The 22,619-nt window shown below is 48.7% G+C and overlaps 1 protein-coding gene across 5 annotated transcripts in view; it reads right to left on the bottom strand.

Moving 5' to 3' along the window:
- Positions 1-22,619, bottom strand: part of LOC119974729 (CAP-Gly domain-containing linker protein 4-like) — a 513,643-nt gene that overhangs the window by 45,159 nt on the left and 445,865 nt on the right. For all 5 annotated transcript variants that reach the window (XM_038813915.1, XM_038813928.1, XM_038813946.1 and 2 more), the window contains one exon: positions 14,283-14,358. In XM_038813915.1, the coding sequence (XP_038669843.1) occupies positions 14,283-14,358 (76 nt within the window). The remainder of the gene's footprint in view (positions 1-14,282; positions 14,359-22,619) is intronic.

The following is a 22,619-nucleotide window of genomic DNA, read 5'->3' as shown; positions in this document are numbered from 1 at the left end:
ATCCTCATGCTCCATCACTGACTCCTCCATCTTCTGGATCGCCAGGCCCTGAGCCTCCTGCCTCTGCTCTACTCGCTCAATCGCTGCCAACACCGTGGACAAATCATCCAAGGCCTCTTTCCTCTGCTGCTGGAATTAGTTATTTAAAAATTCCACCAGCTGCTCTGTTGATCACTGGGCGGGCAGTGCCCTCTGCCATTTTCATCTGTGTCGCACCATGAAAACTTTACTGCTCCAACTGCTTCTCTTTCTCGTGGCACTTCTCGTCTACTGATCCATACACCAACCTCACCAGAGGAGTATTACCTTCCCTGGGCACTCATACACCTTTTGCCCTCAAATACCACACCATTCGGCTGGGGAAAGAACGAGAAAATCCACCTTGAGCAGGAGCCACCAAATGTGTGAGCACTCAACTCCATGGCCACCCTGGAAGTCCCCTTCAAAGATGAAGTTGACTGAAAATTGCAGTCTTCACATGCATCAGGTGTGTCTCGCCTGCCACAAGGGGAAGCCAGTTACCTAATCAGCTCTCTGACCCTTCCCTGAAAAGTCAATTATGCCAGTTTAGTCAGCATTGCAATGCATCAATGTGCCACTGATTGTCTCCAATTGTGTAGTTAATCAAAATAGTTGAGATCAAGCGTCAGATCAAGCCCGATGAGGTGGAATGGTTTTTAGACCAAGCAAAGAGAGAGACAGAGATGAGACGGAATATTCTGCTGGTGAGGCCTGGCAGCCTGGGGTTCAGCCTGACGCTGCATTTAACAACTGCCTGCCTCCCTTTCTGCTTGCTTGATGGACTACTTGTGGCGCTAACAATTGCACTCAAAGATGAGAGACAAGTACAATCGAGGCTGTATTGCTGTGTGATGCTATTCCTCCGACTGCAACTGTAGAGTGACTCACACGCATATTTCTACACAAGCTCCCTGTGGGCGGAGCTAGCCAGCAGGGGCTTACCGGAGGAACCTGTATTACAGGTACAGCCATACATCCCCTTACTGCATATCTACAGTGGTTATCACCACATTCACCCCCTGTAAAAATGAGTCCGGCGGGGGTGACGTGTAACTATAATACAAAGGTTGAAATATGTACAAAAGGGTTCAAACAAAGAAAACCAAGAGTCCATGCGGTTAGCAGGTTACAGGTTGAGCCGAACCGGCGGTCGAATGTTCTGCTGTGATCGGCGTAGCTGTGGTGGCGACATCAGTGCAGGTGCTGGCAGTGTTGGTGCTGGCTGCTGGCGGGGTGACTCCGAGAGCGAGCCGAAATCTTCCGGGTCCTCCAGTGTGGGCAGGGGGACGAGGGATGGACCTGGTGGGGACGAATAGGGGGGCGCCGGGGAAAAGGAGGGTGGCGCGGGGGGGAAAAGAGGCGTGGGCATGGGATCGGCACCTGAGGTAGCCAGGTCCAAGAGCGAGACTGTGTCCTGGTGGCCGTCGGGGAACTCCATATAGGCAGACTGAGGGTTGGCGTGGAGAAGGCGTACTTTGTCCACCAGGGGTTCCGCCTTGTGGTGCCGGACAGCCGACGGAGAACGACCGGGCCCGGAGACGTGAGCCACGTCGGGAGCGACACCCCGGATGTAGACTTCCTAGGGAAGGCAAAAACACGTTCATGGGGTGTACTGTTAGTTCCGGTGCACAGTAGTGACCGAATGGAATGGAGCGCGTCAGGGAGGACCTGCTGCCAGCAAGCGGCTGGGAGGTTCCTGGACCGTAGGGCCAGCCGGACGGCCCTCCATACCGTCCCATTCTCCCTCTCTACCTGCCCGTTTCCCCGGGGGTTGTAGCTGGTCGTCCTGCTGGAGGCAATACCTCTGCTGAGCAGGCAATGACGCAGCTCATCACTCATGAACGAGGATACCCTGTCACTGTGGATGTAGTCGGGGAAACCGAACAGGGTGAAAATGGAATCCAGGGCCCTGATGACGGTGGCAGACGTCATATCCGGGCATGGGATGGCGAAGGGGAACCTAGAAAATTCATCGACCACACTAAGGATGTAGGTGTTGTGGTCGGTGGAGGGGAGGGGCCCTTTGAAGTCCACGCTGAGGCGTTCAAAGGGGCGGGACGCTTTCACGAGGCGCGTGCGATCTGGCTGGTAGAAGTGTGGCTTGCACTCGGCACAGATCTGGCAGTCTCTGGTGACTGTCCGTACTTCCTCGACGGAACAGGACAGATTGCGGGCTTTGATTAGATGGTACATGCGAGTGGGACCCCCGGATGGCAAAGGCTCTCGTGCAAGGCACGGAGCTGGTTCACTTTTGCGCTGGCACATGTACCTCGTGAGAGGGCGTCTGGGGGCTCGTTGAGCTTGCAGGGGCGATACAAGATCTCATAGTTAAAGGTGGAGAGCTCGATTCTCCACCGATTGTCATTCTTGAACTTGCCCCGCTGCATGTTGTTGAACATGAAGGCTACCAACCGTTGGTCACTGAGGACAGTGAATCTCCTGCCGGCCAGGTAATGCCTCCAATGCCGCACCGCTTCAACGATTGCCTGGGCCTCCTTTTCAACAGGGGAATGTCGAATATCGGAGGCGTGGAGAGTGCGTGAAAAGAATGCCACGGGTCTGCCTGCCTGATTCAGCGTGGCGGCAAGTGCGACATCTGAAGCGTCGCTTTCTACTTGGAAAGGCAGTGTCTCGTCTACTGCGTGCATCCCGGCCTTGGCTATGTAAGATCGAATGCGGGCGAAGGCCTGTTGTGCCTCGGCCGAGAGCGGAAAATGTGTGGACTGGATAAGTGGGCGGGCCTTGTCCGCATATTGTGGGACCCACTAGGCGTAATAAGAAAAGAACCCAAGGCAGCATTTGAGGGCCTTGGGGCAGTGGGGGAGTAGAAGCTCTATGAGGGGCGCATGCGTTCGGGGTCGGGCCCCAGTAGTCCGTTTTGGACTACGTAGCCGAGGATGGGGTACGCGTCGAGCTGCATGTACCGGTTGATGAACTGGCTGTAGTCCACGACCATCCTGTGCTCCTTCCCGGTCTTAACCACTACCACCTGGGCTCTCCAAGGGCTGTTGCTGGCCTCGATGATACCCTCCCGAAGCAGCCGCTGGACGGGCTTGCAATCTTCGGTCAGATTGGTAAAGAGTAAGGAAGGCTCGATCTTGAAGGTTGTGAGGCCGCAAACGGTGAGGGGAGGTAGGGGTCCGCTGAATTTGAAGGTGAGGCTCTGGAGATTGTAATGGAAATCCAGGCCTAGTAAGAGTGACTCGCAGAGGTTGGGGAGAATGTACAGACGGAAACGGTCGAATTCCACGCCCTGTACAGTAAGTTTAACCAGGCAGAAACCCCGGATCGGGACAGAGTGGGACCCGGAGGCGAGAGAGATCTGCCGGTTGGCGGGATGGACCGCAAGGGAATAGCGCCTTACTGTGTCCGGGTGGACGAAGCTCTCGGTGCTCCCGGAGTCGATGAGGCAGGAAGTCATGTGGCCATTGACCAGCACCGATGTGGAAGAGGGTGCCAGGTTGCAAGGAAGCGACTGGTTGAGCATAACGGAGGCGGGTAGAGGGCGATTGGCGGTCGAGTCAGATGAGTCCGACAAGGAGTGGTAGCGACCCGTGTCCCGTGGCCCCGTCCCGGGGGAGGACAAAATGGCGGCGTCTGGAGTACCTGTGTGGGAGAAGATGGCGGTGGACAAAAGGGCGGCACGTGGGGTCAGGGGAAGCGGACGGCAGGGCCCATTGAGCGATCGGCTGAGGCAAGGGAAACAGGGGCACGATAGCGGCAACCGTCCGGGACTGACATACCGCTGCAAAGTGGCCTTTCTTGCCACAAGCTTTGCAGGTTGCGGTGCGGGCTGGGCAGCGTTGGCGGGGGTGCTTCTGCTGACCGCAGAAGTAACAGTGGGGACCCCCAGGGAGGGCGGTGCGGCGAGCAGCGCAGGTACAGTGCGCGGGGGCAGCTGCTGGGGGGGGCAGCTGCTGGGGGGGGGGGGGGCGGTTGCGGGGTCCACGAGGGGTAGGACGGGTGGGCCTGGGGTGCCGTTTGCGGGGTCCACGAGGGGTAGGACGGGTGGGCCGAGCGGGTAGCGGAGTAAGACGCGCACTACGGGAGGCGGCCGTCATTGAAAGTGCCAGAGTCTTTGTGGCCGCGAGGTCGAGGGCGGCCCCTTCCAGCAGTCGTTGCCGGATGGGGTCCGATGCAATGCCTGTAACAAAGGCATCGCGCATGAGTAAGTCAGAGTGTTCCATGGCTGTGAGGGCCCGGCAGTCGCAGTCTCGTACCAGAGGTACAAGGGACCTCCAGAAGTCCTCAATCGACTCACCCGGCTGCTGGACGCGAGTAGAGAGTTGATGCCTCACAAACAGGGTGTTCATCGACTGTGCATAGTTCTCCTTGAGCAGTTCCATAGCTCTGGTGTAGTCAGTCGCATCTCGAATTAGCGGAAAGACACTGGAGCTAAGTCTCGAGTACAGGAGTTGCTTTTTCTGAGCCTCCGTCGGGGGAGGGTCCGCTGAAGAGATGTAGGCCTCGAAGACTGCAAGCCAGTGAACAAAGTCTTTCCTGGCGTGAGGCGGCTACGGATCCAGCTGCAGACGGTCAGGCTTGATTCTGATGTCCATGGTGAACGGAAAATCACACAGCGCTAACAATTGCACTCAAAGACGAGAGACAAGTACAATTGAGGCTTTATTGCTGTGTGATGCTATTCCTCCGGCTGCAACTGTAGACTAGGGTCTGAGTGACTCACACGCATATTTATACACAAGCTCCCTGTGGGCGGAGCTAGCCAGCAGGGGCTTACCGGAGGAACCTGTATTACAGGTACAGCCATACATCCCCCTACTGCAAGTACACATATCTACAGTGGTTATCACCACACTACTGCTACTGACTCTTGGAGGAAGGAGGAGAGAAGGGTGGTGGCTGGTTCAACTGAATGCCTTGTTGCAGGAGAGGGAGGAAGTCAGGTGCTCTGCTGCTGGTGAGGAAGGCCGGCAGCCTGAGATAACTTCAACATGCTGGTGGTTTGGAGAACTGATTTACCATCTGATGTTGCCTTTGTTTGTACTGCTGACTGTTTACAGTTTCTATGTTTGGAAGCCATGTGTTGTTCCTACCGCTCCTACTTTTGTGGCCTGGACTGGGGGCTGGCTGGAGCAGGTGACCGGACATTGGGACTCCAGGAGGAGGGAGGTGGTGGCTCACCTCAACTGGACACCTTGGAGGCTGTAATGACATGGCTTTGAAGGCTGTTGGCTGCTTCCGTGAAATAATGACTGTTTTAGTTGAAGTTTGGAAGGCCATGTCAATCACTGGTGACTTTGTACTGTTGCATATAGTCCTTTAATGTTTTCTCATATGCTTGTTAGTATATTTGTGCCGTTTTTCATCTACTGTCTAGGCTGGTGTCTTCGCTATGTTTCTGCTGTTTTTTTAAAATGTTTTCTTTTGGTGCACGCTACCGATGCTGGTAGGGGTGGGGATATTCCCTTTCCTTCTTCCATTACCCCGTGTCAGCAAGACCTTTTCTGGTGAGTCGGGCTGCTCGGAGCGCCCTTCCACCTATGTGGGTCTCTGCGGCCGGGGGAGGGGGGGGGGGGGGCACTGCCTCGGCAGCTGGTGGCATTGTTCCTTGTCTTTTGATATGCTCTGTATGGTTTGGTGAAAGACTCCCTCTCTCTTCTGCCATGGTTCTGTATCTGTGTGTCCTTTCCCTGTGGTCTGCGCTACTCGTTTGGGTGTCTTTCCACCGACGTGGGGTTACCATTTTTTGGAATAAATTGTGGCCCCTTCATGGGGGAGGAGGAGTTTTCTCTCTGTCTCTGACATTGTGCCCTGTATAGGTCCTTCTCCGGTGGTCTGAGCTGCTCGTTGAGCATCTTTCCGCTGATGTGGGGCTGCCATTGGGGGTAGGGGGTGGTTGTGTGTGTGTGCTGACGGTTTTTGTATCTTGTAACTGCTTTTGACATGTCATGGGTTTTTCTGACTATGCTGCATGTTACTGTATTGTTGAGCTGTCAATAAACTAAAAATATATACTCACATCTCCAGAACAGGGTGGTAACAAAGATGTGGCCCCCAATGCAAGGTGTTATGATGAAGGCATTCATTAATCACCCCATTCAGGAGATGATGGGTGGGAGCATCACGATCCCCCGTGAGGTTAAAACGCAGGTCCAGTGAATGCACTCAACTGCCCTCACATGTCACCCTTGAGAGGGGCATGTGGACTGCTGAGGCGCTCGCGAATCGAGGCGCTTTATTCAGATGGAGTGGGGAGGATAAACTTTGGGGAAGTGGCTATTGTGTGGCAGAGGGGGGAGTGGAGTTCCTTGGAAAGGCGCTCCCAAAGCGGATGCGCATGGGTGGATGTCCCAGATCTGAAGAGAGTCGAGGGTCACGGCATTGTCTGAACTCCTCATTGTTCACTTTGATGGTCTCTTCCTTTCAGTTTTTGATTCGTGAGAATCATGGAGCCAGTCGCGCTGGCAAATCTGATTGCTATCGAGCAGCGGAAGCGACATCAACGTGCCGTTGCTCATGGCCAGAATCAGCACCCTGCAGAGGAAGGGAAGGCAAGGCCCATCGATCTTCCAGAAGCAGGGCCAGAGATGGTGGCGCCTCAGAGAAGACATGACCTGCCACAGGTATACTGCCATAGAAATTCCGATCTCCAGATGTCAAAGGTCCAGTGCGGGAGAAGACTGCAACTGTCCCGGGAGACAGTGGACCACTTTTGCCAGGTGGTGCAAGAGCTAGCACCAACATGGACTGGCAGCAGACCATTGTCTATGGCTCTGAAAGTCACTGCCGCTCTGAACCTATGCCAACGGCTCATTTCAGGGCTGCACAGCACAGTAAGCCGTGCATAAGGGAGGTCACAGAAGCACTATTTATGAGGGGCCACATGTACATCAACATGAACCTGCACCAGGTAAGTCAGGATGTCAGGTAAGCAATGGGCTTCATCTGCAGAACAGGCATACCCAGGTGCAGGGTGTCCTCAACTGCACCACATGGTTCTGCACGGTGGCATGGGGTGCCATTTGTGAACTACAACATCCAGATAGTCTGTGACCACGCGATGCACATCATGCAAGTGTATGCCGATTTCCGGGGAGTGTCTGTGATTGTTACACCGTGCAGAGCTCGCAGATCCCAGACATTTTTGAGAGCTGGAGGGATGACTCCTCAGGGGACCAAGAGTACCCACTCAGGTGGCTGATGACACCTGTGCAAGGCCCCAAACACCCACTGAGAGTCGTGACAATAAGGCTCATTAGTTAATGGGTGTGTTGGTTGAGCAGGCAACTGGACTGCTAAGGATGAGGATCTGGTGGCTGGACCGGGGGAAGCTCTCCAATATAATACCCAGAGAGCGTCATGTATTATAGTGGTCTGCTGCATTATGCACAACCTGGCATTACAGAGAGGCGAACAGCTGGACCAGGAGAAGATGGAGGAGTGCCACATCTTCTTGGATGAGGAGGAAGGCGGCGAAGGGCTGCCTGCAGAGGAAGCGGAGGAAGGCAGCGAGGGGCTACCTGCAGAGGGAGCGGAAGAAGGACCTAGGGCAATGCTCAGAGCCCGCATGGGGTGCAGGGCTAGAGATGCCCTCATAGCCTCTCAGTTTGGGGATGACCAAGGCTAGGGTGTGAAAACCTCTCCCTCTATGGTGTCTGACATCCTCTTGGAATTGTGGTGCCTGTGGGAGGTCATCATAATGGTGGCTATATTCTGAGCAGGCTGCTAAAGTGATTGGCTGAAAGCTGCAGGATAATGATGATCACTTATCCTGTTGTGAAATGTCTGATTCCTGCCTGACCGAGACCTCCCACTGAACGGAGTGATCTAGGGGCCCAGGGAGCCTGAATGATGCATATCAGCTGGAACTGCTTCCTCTGAGGTCAGGGGTCCCCGGTGTATTTACCCACATACTGACAAGGTGGACAGACCCGTTATATATTTTCAGCCCTTGGCATCCTCATAACTAGAGAATGCTGGCAGACATGAGAGGCCTTAGAGTTGATGGAGGAGAAGGGGAGCCTTCTGTGGATGGGGGGGGGGGGGGGGGGGGGGGGTTGAGGCTGGGGGCTTGCTCCAGGAGCGGTGTTTATTTACTGGGTCTTCATTGTGGGAAAGACATAGTTCTGCCATTCTCTCACTGCACAGGGAGGAAGCACCGAGTTAGCGTGGGGGTTTGTTGAATACGACATGACATCGTAGAGGAACTGTATGGATGGACAAAGTGATGTTTAATATAAGAGCTATATTACAAGAGATATGGTGACCTATCCCTACTCGTGCCCAGGTTCACCTGTGCCCACTAGGTGCCTTTCATTTCTTACTCTTCCTTGCCCTCCCACTACTTATGTTTAAAAGGAGTGCCTCACTGATATCAGAGATCGTGGCAAGCGAATCAGAGGTAAGCCGCCACAAGTGTGGAAGGTGTCACATGGAAAAAAAATTGTTGAAAAGGTGGAATATACAGAGAGTTTTCCTGCTGAGATTATCCCTGGATTTCTTGCCGGGACCGAGATTTTGAAAAAATATCGGAAAATTCATCGTACCATTACCAGCAAGCCAGGAGATCTACTCTGATTCAACGAAAAGTCCAGGAGGCAAGCCAGGAGAAGCACCAGGCATACCTAAAAATTAGGTGTCAACTTGGTAAAGTTACAAAATGGGATTACTTACATGTGAAGCAGCATATGCAGCAAGTGATAGGAACATAGGAATTCGGAGCAGAAGTCGGCAATTCAGCCCTTCAAACCTGATAGAGCTAAGCAATCCCACACCAACGGATCAGATCTAAGCTCTGCAATACAGTCACATCCAACTGTGAATGGGTGCATACTTAAATAACTCACTCGAGGGGGAGGCTCCAGAAATATCCCATCCTCCATGATGGAGGAGCCCAGCACTTCAGTGCAAAAGAAAAGGCTGAAACGTTCACAATCTTCAACCAGAAGTGCTGGGTGGATGATCCATCTCAGCCTCTTCTGGAGTTCCCCAGCATCATACGTATCAGACTTCATCCAATTTGATTCACTCCACGTGATATCAAGAAATGGCTGAAAGCACTGGATGCTGCATAAGCTATGGGCCCTGACAATATTTTGGCATTAGTACTGAAGACTTGTGCTCCAGAACTTGATGCACCACTAGCCTGGTTGTTTCAATACAACAACAACACTGGCATCTACAAAACAGTGTGTAAAATTGCCCAGGTATGTCCTGTACACAAGAAATATGATAAATACAACCTGACCAATTGCCACCCCATCAGCCTATTCTCGATTATCAGTGAAGTGATTAAAAGAGTCATAAACAGTGCAATCAAGCAGCACTTGCTTAGTTGTAACCGGCTTACTGACGCTCAGTTTGGATTCTGCCTAGGTCACTCAGCTCAACACCTCATTACTGCCTTGGTTCAAATGTGGACAGATGGCTGAACGCCAGAGGTGAGGTGAGAGTGGCTGCCCTTGATATTAAGGCCGCATTTGAGCAAGTGTGGCATCAAGGAGCCAGAGAAAACCTGGGGTTAATAGGAATCAGGGGGGAAAACTCTCTGCTGGTTGGAGTCATACACAGCATAAGAAGATGGTTGTGGTTGTTGGAGGTCATTGTCTCACTCCAGGAAATCACGAGTTCCTCAGAGTAATGTCCTAAGCCCAACATTCTTCAGCTGCTTCATCAATGACCTTCCTTCCTGATGCGCGATCCATAACTACTGAAACGAAGGAGTAGTCCGAATTGAAGGCTTTAATCTACAAGATGTTTCCCCAGCAGCTCGAGTATAGAAAGAAGGTTGGCTGCTGGGAAACACCGGTTCTTATACCTCGCCTCATTGGGCGGAGCTACCTTACGTCCCGACCAATGAAAAGCAAACACTTGGGCCAATTAGCAGCGAGCCTTCTCCACCAATGGTAGCTCACACTCCAAGGTACCGTAGTACCTCTAGTCATACTACCACATTCACCCCTTGTTGAGAAAGGAACCGGAGGGGGGTGCTTGGGCGTCCAGCCATGACTGGTAGTCCGGTGCGGGTGGGACAATTTACTGGTAGTATGACTAGTGATATGGGACTATACCTCTGGATATTCTGAATTCTCCCTCGGTGTGCCTGAACAGGCGGCGGAAGGTGGCGAGTAGGGGCTTTTCATAGTAACTTCATTGCAGTGTTAATGTAAGCCTACTTGTGACAATAAAAGATTATTTATTTATTTTATTTAGCTGGAAGAATGTAAATATAATAAATGGGTTTTGTGAATGAGAATGTTTACTTCAATAGTGAAGTTTCCAATATGCAGTAGACACTTAAAATAATAGATCTTTATTTTATCTAATTTCTGCTTGAGCCCTGAGGCCTCCCCATGGTGGATTTCTGCATGAACCCTGAGGCCTCCCCATGGTGGATTTCTGCATGAACCGTGAGGCCTCCCTATAGTGGATTTCTGCATGAACCCTGAGGCCTCCCCATGGCGCATAGCGGGCGAGTTTTCATTGTAGGTATAAGGGCAGAGGGTGGTGGATGGGGGGGCATGGGTTGACATGAATTGGCAATAAGTTAGCTAACAGGTGCTATTAAGGGCCATAGGGGTTATTTGGGGTGCATAACTTGGGGCTGGTGGGGAGTTGATGGTGACGTTGATGGGTGACATGAAGTGGCATGGGAAACGTGGGGGGAGGGGTGAGGGCTATATATATACATTAGACACCGTGCTGGATCCCAAAGGCAGTTTTGAACCCAGCCCACCTCTATACCTGGCAGCTCAGCTCTTCCCAGCTCGCTCACCTGATCTAGCCCCCACCCGCCTGTTTGAAAGTCCGATGTTCAGGCTGCTAATTTTAAAGGTCAGGTTGGTGAAGCGAGGAATTCTATCATCTCTGTGCACTCCACCCTGAGTGAAAATTTGGGCTTATATTTCTAAAAGCACTTAGATTTTAAATTCCAATATCTCAACAGACCACTTCCCATTTTGCATGTATTTCCACTCGAGAGAGATCCCCTGCACTTTACAGGATCTTGAGGGTTCCTTCACGTTTCCTGGGACCAAATCGAAATGTGCCACAGCTCTCAGGAATTTACTTTTATTGTCATAGTGTTTTTTCTATCTTCCGAGCATGGCGCTTTTGGGGGTCCTTACACTAGGATCTGGCTAGGTGAACCTTCTAATTCTCTTTTAAAACCTCAAGTTTGTGGACAGTCCAGCTCAAGCATGGGCTTCTTTGCTTTTCACACTCCGTGACTACAAAAACAGAAAATACACTTGGGCGCGATTCTCCGCAATCGGCGTGACGCCGACGTCAAAAACGGCGCGAACCACTCCGGCATCGGGCTGACCGGATGTAGCTGAATTCTCCGCACTTCCGGGGGCTAGGCCGGCATCAGAGGGGTTGGCGCCGAAGGGACTGCATGTTAGCGCATGCGCAGTACCACCGGTGTGGTTCCGCGCATATGCAGACCGGCTGGAGTATTCTGGCGCATGCGCAGGGGGGTGTATTCTCGGCGCCGGCCCTGGTGGAGCCCTACAGGGGCCGGCGCGGAAGGAAGAAGTGCCCCCATGGCACAGGCCTGCCCGCAGCTCGGTGGGCCCCGATCGCGGGCCAGGTCATCGTGCCCCCCCCCCCCCCCCCGGGGTTGAATCTCCCCGTGCCCCCCCCCCCCCCCCCCGAGGGCTGCACCAGCCAACTTACCTGCCAGGTCCTGCCGTGTGGTACCATGTCCAATCCACGCCGGTGGGACTGGCCAAAAACGGGCGGCTGCTCGGCCCATCGGGGGCCCAGAGAATTGCCGAGGGGGTGCGCTGCCAACGGCACCTGACCGGCGTGGCATGAATCCTGACCCCGCCCAAAACCGGCGGCGGAGAATACGGCAGCCGGCGTCAGGGCAGGATTCACGCCGCCCCCTCGGGGATTCTCCGGCCCAGCGGGGGGGATCGGAGAATCCCGTCCCTGGTGTCTGATCGACCTTTGATACTGGTCACTAGCTCCTTGTAAAATTCTCCATCTTCTTGTCTCAAAGATGTATCAAGGTTCCCAATAAGTGCTCACAGCTTTCTCTTTTTCTGTTTCAAAGCTGCTTTTGGGCTCCAACTGCAATAGCCTGATTCTGAAAGGAATCACAGATATAAACCCAAACCAAACTACTTCCCTACAATAAGTCACCATGGCAATATGGCACACCTGAGAGGTCACAAAAAAAGATCTAAACTAATTAACTTTACCATCCAAAACGTCGCTTTGATTCTGGGGCCCAAATGAATAACTTACAATCACAATCTCACCAGACTCATTGGCTCCATTAACCAGCGAAGAAAGAACCAACTATTGTTAATCATCTTCCCACCTTTCAGTTCTGACTTTATTAAATAAACACAGGCTATTAAGTGCAATTACTTTAGATCTATTTACCAGGCTCCCAAACTAAGTGCTTCTATTATTATCTTACATTTAAAGCTGAATCCCCAAACTAGAAGTTCTTCTCATAAAACATATGAATCATGAAATGAGAAATTTTCATGAACTACTTTATAAACAAATATATCTCCAATATAGTTATGAAAATGGCAACAGTGAACTCGTTTAGCAGTAATCTACAAACTGTACTTGCAAGCCACAGAACAACACATTGTGGGCGACATTCCCCATTCGGGAGACTGGGCTGGATTCCCTGATTCTGGGGCTATGTCCCCACGCCAGCGTGGGAACGGAGTTTTATACCAGAAGAAATGGCATAAAACGGTCACCGATTCCCCTTTTGGCTGGGGGCTAGCAGCCAAGCATAGTGGAGCACCCGGCTCTAGCTGCTGATACACCCCCGTAGAATAGCCAGGTCCGTGGCCATGAGCCCCGGAGAATAGCCGGGTCTATGGCCGCGCATGCGCATGGCGGGCCGTGCTACATGACGGAGGCTGCCTGCCGACCCGCCCCCCCCCCCCCCCAAAATAAGGTACCCCTCCTGCCCACGGACCGGCCCTCCCCCCGACTGTGGTGAAGTTGGACTGAGTCCGCAGCCGTTACGTCGAGTTCCCAACAGATGGGACCGCATGCGACCCACACCGTCGGGAACTCGGCCGGTCGGGGCGGAGCACCGGGGTGGGCCTCAAGCAATGTCTTGAGGCCATCGATGCGACATTTGGCGAGTACACCGCTTTGGAGTGGATGGCGCATCACAAAAGCAGCGGCGGCCCCAATTTGGTCGGGGACTCTGATTCTCTGGCCAACCGCTGAACGCGATTTCAGCGCCGCCGACTGGAGAATCCAGCTCTATGTTCTCCTGCTGGAGGAGAATTGCTACCAATTTATGTTCCCCCTGGGAGTGCAAATCAGGAAGCAATTCAATATCCCTCATCATACAAATTTATTTGAAACATTAAGCGCATTCCAGTCACTCAAGCGTGTGATTGCAATGCATTTGCCGCTCTGTGATGTGATTAATATTTGTAAAAACTGGGGTTTCATCACTTAGAAGGGAGATGAATGAAGCAAGGCTGCAGCAGTTTTGTGGAAGCTGTCAATCACACCCACTATTAGAAACAAATGAATGGCTTGCAGCTACAGGATCTGAGGGGTCTAAACACACATCACAGCTGCTCTCTGTCCAGCAATGGACACATGGTGCTTCCAGGTGAATGTTACAACAGTCCTTTTTTCACTGTCCCTGACTGGATTGCTCTCTAGCATCCAGACAGGGTCTTTTTTTCTGGGGGTCCCTCTATTGGGAAGTCCCCGTGGGGGTCTCCTCTACTTAGGGGGACTCTGTACGGCGGTCCATGGAGGGGTCTCCCTATTAAGGGATATTCTAGGTGTTCTCTTGAGGGGGTCTTTGGGGGGAATGTTAAAGGAAGGGTGAACTGGTCATGCATTGTGGGGGGGGGGGGGGGGGGGCATCGGATGGACTTTTGGGGCAACTTCCTGAGTTACCCCCTTGGCCCACCGCGAGGACCACCATGTCAGGCTCATGTTTGGTGAAACCTGTAATAATCCTCGCCCAGGGGACCGGAGAATCACGGAGGGCTGGCCTGCTAAATGGATGCAAATGGGTCATTAAGCCCCGTAGGGAGGAGTGTGCTGGATAGATGGGTGGAGACACGGCCACATATCGTTGGCTCTTTATCCAGCCCTCCTGCTCCATGCCCCCTTCTCACAACAGTGTTAGTCTCCTCCTATTTCCCGTTCTCTCCAGCTTTGCCAAAGTCATCGAAACACACAATGTTAGGTCTGTTCTCTCTCCACAGATGCAATCAACAATAACTCTTCAGTTGAAATGAATGGAAATGAAACCATGTTGAGAAATTTCTGGCATTGAACATTACCTGCTTGAAACATTCTTTCTTTTAATCTCCCTTGGTGATGGAAGAGCAGATGGTGTGCTATAACTTCGATGGAAGCCTAAACACCAGGAGAAATGATTACAAGATTTTATAGAGCATAAGAGCATTTCTTGTTTCTTTTTTTAAAGTTCATAAATGTAGGATGAGCAGATATATAATCCAATATGGAATGGAAATAAAATTTGCATAACATTGACAAATTAAACAAAGTCCTCAAAAACATGCATTTACCAGTACAAAATTATGCAATAGTTAAGTACAGGAGGGGGGCATTTGATCTGTGGAGTCCATGTCAGTCTCTGAAAGTGCAATTCAGCTTGTCCCTTTCCTCATACTCCTGCAAATGTCTTTTCGCACCATCCTAAAACCCTTTCCTGCACTTTACTTAAAAGCAGGCTCAGCTGGGTTACTAAAATGGCAATCGGATGGTGCATGTAAGTAATTGCTGTGAGGTAAGCTGGATAGCCATAATGCAAGATCCCAAGCTAGAGATGGCCTTAACCGGAGCTCAGTATGGAAGCCGAATTATCAATGTGTTGCTTTAAGGGGGCGAAATATGCTGAGGACCATGATGAGAAAGGAAGCAAACGAGAGATTGCCTTGTGTATTACGTTGATACGTCCCGCAAGATATGCTTATTAGATGAATTGGACATTTTAAATTCTCTGTCCGTGTACCTGAACAGGCGCCGCAGTGTGGCGGCGAGGGGATTTTCACAATGGCTTCATTTTAGTGTTAACATAAGCCTACTTGTGACACTAATAAAGGTTATTATTATGTCTTTGAACATTTCCTAGCACTATTCTGTAATATAATATTCTTTAGATATTTTTAAGGCAGACATAGATGTTAAGTAATGGGTTAAGAGACATTGCAATTAGTTGTCTCATTTATGTTAAGTGTTCAATGATTGTCTCATTTATGTTAAGTGTTCAATGATTGACACTGATATGTAAAGGGGCTTCAGGTGGACTCTGGAGCTTGTGATGATCTGTAGAGTTCTGTGCAGAGTGAGTTTGAACCATTAAAGGTGTGTTGGTGAAAAAGGAGCTGAACTCTTGCCTCTTCATACCACAGCATCTAGTACATATTAACAATGGTAGCAGAGGATGGGTGTTGTGTAAATGTGAAGGCTTGAAAGATACAATTTTTCCAGATCAAACCAAGGAGTGAAAAAAAAAGGAAACATGGCTGAACCCAGGACAAAGATGGCTGGTTATGATTATCCTCCCCTATTTTCTGAAAGGGAATCATACGACTAATGGAGAAGTGCAGTAGTTATGTGGACTAAGGTGACTGCTTTAGGAAAGAGAAAACAAGGTATGGCATTGGCTCTTTCTTTACCATATGGCAGTAAAATCCGAAACAAAGTGCTTTCTGAGCTGGAGTTGGAAGGGTTAGACTCAGAAGAAGGTCTGGCGACTTTATTACTTTATATGGACAAGATTTATAAGAAAGATGACTTGTTAAGTGCGTATGAAGCACTTCGGATTTTGATAAGTTCCGGAAAATGGAGGATTTATCTATGGAAGACTATATAATGGAATTTGGCAGACTATATAAAAGGCTGCAGAAACACAGGCTGGAATTTCCACAGTCTGTGTTGGCCTTTAAATTACTTGACTGTGCTAGAGTGAGCAACATGGATAGGCTCCTGGTTTTGACAGGAGTTCAGTTTACGGATAACGATACCTTATTCGAACAGATGACAGCAGCTTTAAAAAAAAAATTGGGGAAACATTCGATTCCAATGGCTCTGATGACCCAAATAGGTCAGCCTGCTATAAGGCAGAATATGGAAGATACACTACTAAAAGTATGGCAAAATCGTATGGCTACGAACAGGCCTCAAGACTATAAAAGAAGACCAAGACAAGGAAATTATGAAGACAGAAACCCAGTTAGAACCTACAATAGGAGGATGAACCCCAGAAATGCACGGGGCATGATAAATCGATGTTTTCGATGTGACTCTCAATACCATTATGCTTTCAACTGTCCAACTCGTTATGATAGAGTATTTGAAGCGACACATGACACGGAAGAGTCAGAAGAGGAAAAAGATACTGACCAGAAAGAAGGCATTGTCCTATTAACAAGCTGTTTTACGCCGGTAATGAGGGTGTTGGTTGCAGAATCTTTTAACTGTGCTGTATTGGACAGTGGCTGCACATCTACTGTGTGTGGGATTGACTGGTTAAAATGTTATTTGGACTCATTGGATGCTGAAAATCGTAACAAGGTTAAGGAATTTAAAAGTTCCACAAGTTTCAGGTTTGGTGATGATAATACTCTGAAGTCGCTGAAAAGAGTGGTGATCCCTTGCAAAATTGCTGGAGTGAATCATTTTATTAGCACGGATGTTGTATCAAGTGAGATACCTTTGCTTCTGAGCAGACTGTCGATGAAGAAAGCACACATGAAGCTGAATATGGAACAGGATAAGGCAACAGTTTTTGGAAAGACGGTGGACTTACAATTTACACAGTCGGGACATTATTGTATTCCATTATCGACAAATAATGTTTCAAGTAGAGTGGTTAAGGATGTATTAATAACAGTTAATAATGCGACTTTAGCTGGTAAAAAGCTTATTGTAGTAAAACTGCATAGGCAATTTGCACATCCGTCTCCTCGGAGGCTGAAAAATTTATTAAAGGATGCAGGGGTAAGGGATGATGACTATTCTAAGCTGATAGAAAAGGTTAGTGATCGCTGTGAAGTTTGCAGGGAGTACAGAAGGACACCAGCACGACCGATAGTAACCCTACCTTTGGCCAGGGATTTTAATGACATTGTGGCCATGGACCTTAAGATCTGGGATAAAGCAAATAATATATTTATTTTGCATTTTGTAGATTTAGCTACTAGATTTACTCAATCAACGATTGTACGAAGTAAAGAAAAAAAGAGTAATTTTGGACAAAATTGTGGAAAAATGAATCGGGACAGGAATGGGTCCACCAGCAAAATTCTTTACGGACAATGGGGGAGAATTTGCTAATGATGAGTTTAGGGATATGTGTGAAAACATGAATATCAGAGTTATGAACACGGCTGCCGAAAGCCCGTTTAGTAATGGTGTCTGCGAAAGAAATCATGCTGTTATCGATGACATGCTTCAGAAAATTTTGGGAGATCGACCAAACTGCACGCTAAATTCAGCTTTAGCATGGGCGGTACATGCAAAGAATTCATTGCAGATGATTGGGGGCTATAGTCCTTATCAATTAGTGTTTGGTAGAAATCCTAAAATTCCCTCCATTTTGGATGACCAGCCTCCAGCTTGGGAAGGGACTACAATTAGCTCAGGTTTTGCTGAACATTTAAACGCGTTACATAGCAGTACAAAGCTAGAGTTTGATTTTAACAAAGGGGTGAAAGGTTATTGGGGATAAGCAGAAATGTGAAGTTGAGGTTACAGTCAGATCAGCTATGATTTTACGGAATGGCAGGGCAGGGGCTGAGTGGCCTACTCCTGCTCCAGTACATATGTTTGTGTGTATGTAGTCATAGTTCTCGTGCAGCCTCTTTCCAGGTGGCACATGTTTTCTGTCTGGTTATCTATTTGTGCCATAATTTAAAACTCTGAGACTTCAATCTTTACTATCACAAATGCTAAACATCCAGGATCCAAACTTCTTCCTTCTGCAATATGCTTTTTAAAAATCTCTCATCCGCTACACTTTTGGTCCCCTTCTTAATTTCCTGTCCTTACTCTGACGTCCTTCTTCCAATTAAATGCTTTTGAGATGTTATTTTACATGAGCAGAACCACATAAATTCAAATTGTTCTGGCATTCATTACAAATGTAAACAAAGGAAGACACTATAATTAAAGTTCAGTGCATCCACCAATTATTGCTGAACAAATAAAAGAAAAATATCAAGTTTAATTTAAACTAAACTTTTTCAGCACAGCACATTAGGTCTAATTTAATTCAAAGAAACTCGAGGCGTTTTTATCAACATTCTTCCATTATTTGGCTATGCAGTCCAGTGTTAAGAATACCTAATGCACTCTAACAGCGCAATAAATCATTGTCAATTTGGCTCAGTCACAAAACGTGCATCAAATAGAAAAATAGGCTATCCTTTCAGACATCACCGTGTGAAATGAATGTTGATAAGGAAGGCTGCGCATTTCACCCTACTGGGAAATGGCCTAAAGCTGGGAAGAAATCAAAGAATACATAGAAATGTAATTGATAGCCGAAAAAATAGGTAGTGTATTGCAAAGAAAATTACTGAATTGCTACTTAGTTAAATGTGCATTATTACCTATGTTAAATATTGATTCAAAGCATGTCTCATTTAAGCTGCTGAGTCACTTATTCACCAAAGTACACAAATTCGTCTTTTCACAGTGCATTGTCCAATGCAGCCAAAATATTTCATACTTGTTAATTTAAGTAATCAGTGTTAATCGCTACAGACATGTCCACCCAAAGTGTAATAAGCCTGAACGACTATGCGCAGTTAGATCAATTAACCATGTTCTGGATAATTGCTTAAGAAGTGAGCACTAACATGTTACATTGTCAAACTCTTTTAGATGTAGACCATTTTAAATTCAAGAGTGAACAGGTCAACAAAAAGATTACTGTTTTTAAACTCCAATCTCTCAAGCTATACTACAAGCATGATTACCTTTATATTTGAGATGCACTCTCTTGTGAATGTTTTTCTATCATGTTATGCTAAAGTGTAAAGCTGTTAAGCATATCCCTTCTACCAGTACAGTGGTTAGCACTGCAGCTTCACAGCGCCAGGGACCCGGGTTTAATTCCAGCCTTGGATGACTGTCTGTGTGGAGTTTACACATTCTCTTCATGTCTGTGTGGTTTCCTCCCACAGTCCAAAGACATGCAGGATAGGTGGATTGGCCATGCTAAATTGCCCCTTAGTGGAGTCATGGATATAGGGCGAGGATGTGGGCCTAGGTAGGATGCTCTTTCAGAGGGTCCTTGCAGACTCAATGGGTCAAATGACTGTCTTCTACACTTAGGGATTGTATGAATCTATGTTTATTAAAACCAGTGCTTGTGATCTGGCTTTTTCAGCAATGGATTGGCTTATGCTGCTCAGATTGTGAGCTGTACACTGGAACAAATCAACTACAAACAAATTGTGCTGGCATTTTGACCTCTAGATATAGGTCTTCAAATAGTTGTTGATACTATTCCCCAGACCATCCTTGGGTAATTTCAGGTTTAGAATTGCATTAGGTGCCAGTGTTCAAAATGCACAGGGTGGCAGGCAGATTTGCATTTGAAACGTCATAAATTGCTTGTGAAAAATCAAAGATGGGGCTAAAAGTTCCAGAAAGGTCGCTCCCACACATTTTACCTGAAAACCATAGCTCCTTGCAGTTCCGACAAGGCTGAACAATTACAGCACAAATAGTTTGTCAATAGCAGCAGAGTAATCCAGAATTGATTCGAGGAGCAGTGAGTGTGGGAGAGACAGAGGGGTGAATTTTCTGTTTCAGACACTTAGTGTTGATGCCAGGACTGAAGTGCATGTGTGATCCGGCCCCAAAAGTTACGCCTGTCCTGGAATGATTCAGGACATCCTAAAGGCACCACCTGAAACTAGTGTAATTCCAATGAACGCTGGCATGTGATTTGCTGGCGTCGGGATCGGCACTGGACAGCCTGGGAAGGAGGAGATACCAACATACAACGCCCCACACATCCTCATCCCAGCCAGGAATATGGCACTGGTTGCACTGGAGCATGCCGATCCCATTGATGGGTTGGCTGGGGCCCTGGGGGGTGGCCTGAGAAGGCACCCATATGACCCGTGGTGCTATGTTCACAGTGGGAAATCACCCTCCCATTACTCTACTCCATCGCCCCCTCCCGGCCCTAGGAGAAGCCCCCCCGGCCAGCAGTACTACTGTTAGCTCACTATAGCGATTTTGGACATTTCTCGTAATTCCTCCTGGCAGAAGCAGAGCAGGGTGCCCGAAAATGATATGCCAATGGCGTTTATTGTATAATTTGCATGCCCAAGCTTGCATGTGGCACGGAATGCATTAGTGCCACTGTTGAGCCAACGGAGCATGGCATTCCGTCGAGTGCCCTCGATTTCTGGCTAACGTGCAATTCTCCACCTGATCGTATTTCCTGATTCTGGCTTCGCTGGAATGAAAATCGCACCCAAAATCTGGGACGAGCCACTTCTGCTGTAATAGGCCTTTAAGGGAGAGCTACATGCCATCACTTTAAGGAAGTGCGTCACATGATCCAGCCTCGGTTTCACGTCGGCCTGGAACGTAACACAACACACACACAGCCCTGCCCCTGATATTCCCAAGCTTTCTATACATGTTCACATGTGCCTGTTCTTAATAAACGGACCCACAATGTGTTTGCACAATCCTTATGAGCAACTGCTACCTTTATATCATTTATAATACACACAACATGGTATTCGGCAATGATTCCTTCTAAACTACATTGTGCTCAGCGTGGTGAACAATCTGAGATCATGCTACATATGAACATAGAAAATAGGAGCAAAAGTAGGCCATTCAGCCATCAATCCTGCTCTGCCATTCAATGTGACCATGGCTGACCCTCTATCTCAACACCATACTCCTGCTCCCTCCCAATACCCCATGGTGGCTTTAGTGTCTAGATATTTATATATTTTTTCCTATACACATTCCGTGACTTGGCCTCAACAGCCTTATGTGATAGAGAATTCCATAGATTCACCACACTCTGAGTGAAGAAATATCTTCTCATCTCAGTCCTAAATGGACTCCTCTGCCTCCTGAGACCATGACCTCTTGTTCTAGACCTTCCCAGCCAGGGCAAACATCATCCCTTCTCATTCTTTTAAACTCCAGAGAATACAGGCCTAGTCAACGCAATCTCTCTTCATACAACAATCCTAGAAATCCCAGGATTCAGTCCAGTGAACATTCACTGCACATTCTCCATGGCAAGTATATCTTTTCTTAGGTAAGGAAACCAAAATTGTACACAATACTTCAGGTGTGGTCTCACCCAGGCCCTGTACAGCTGCAGCAAAACATCCTTGCTCCAGTATTCAAATGTTCTTGCAATGAAGGCCATCACACCATTTGTAGGCAACTCCCACTAATATTTTCTGCCCTTGTTGCTTCTTAGCTTTCACATGGCACGAGACACCCCTCAACGTTTTGGTCAGAACACAGAGTTGAAGCATCGGAGAGAGTTGAAATTACAGCATGGTGACTGCACAGAAAAGCTTTGAAGACACTGTGCTCAAATAAAAACTAGTAAGCAAACGGATCCCTCATGGTGCAGATTACAGTGCATAGTCTGTCAGTTCAGTGAGTGCCACAGTGAATCGACAGGAACAGTATCAGGTTAGCTCAGTCAGGAAAAGTGAGTGGGAAAGATGTGGGCTGGATCTATGGTGAGCGAGGGAGAGTCAAACAAAAAAAAACCATCACAAAAATCAGGCCAGAGAAGGTTGTGATTATAACAGCTTGAGCTTTGGAAAATTTGCAAAACCAGCTACAACAAAGATGTGCGGGTTAGGTGGATTGGCCATGCTAAATTGCCCGTAGTGTAAGGTTAATGGGGGGATTGTTGGGTTACGGGTATACGGGTTACGTGGGTTTAAGTGGGGTGATCATTGTTCGGCACAACATCGAGGGCCGAAGGGCCTGTTCTGTGCTGTACTGTTCTATGTTCTAACAACACTCATTCCGGGTACCATTGGAGAAGGAAGGTCAAAGGGATAGTAAAAATGTGCACAAGATTCTCCACTTTGAATCGGGTGCAGTCGACCTCACATCCAAATTCAAAATGTTTAAACAGTGTACAGTGCTCTTGATTCACGTCTGCCTGAACCAGAAAAGCAAGCCATAGAAATGTAATTAGCAATTGGGAATGAAAGTTTACACATTAGGATTAACAGAAAAAGAGCTAAAGGATCCCCAAAAGATGTGGGGTGCGACCGAACAGCCGCGTTGCACCCGAAAAGCACACAACGTGGCTGATAGAAGCCCTGACACCCTGCTGCCGCAATCTACCTGGCTTGCAACGTCTCCCGAGATTTAACGCAATCTCACGACACGTTGTGATGCGAATAATTTTTTGGCAAATCTGCATATTAGAACAAGATAGCTACTCTCACTTTAATATGCAATTCCCCGAGGCATAACAGACGTTGATATCTATTCCCTTCACCTCGACGACCTCAGGTGAGTGCCATTCGGTACTGATCTCCACAAACAGGGACCAGGCGGAACGCTCTTGTGGGGGTTTCCCAGGGGATCGGAGGCCCCCAGGTGCCTACCCTTTGGGCACGGTGGTA

The sequence above is a fragment of the Scyliorhinus canicula genome, chromosome 1 (genome assembly GCF_902713615.1).
Source record: "Scyliorhinus canicula chromosome 1, sScyCan1.1, whole genome shotgun sequence".
NCBI classification, from domain to species: Eukaryota; Metazoa; Chordata; class Chondrichthyes; order Carcharhiniformes; family Scyliorhinidae; genus Scyliorhinus; species Scyliorhinus canicula.
Note: the sequence above shows the minus strand (reverse complement) of the source record. Positions and strands in the feature narration are given on the sequence as shown.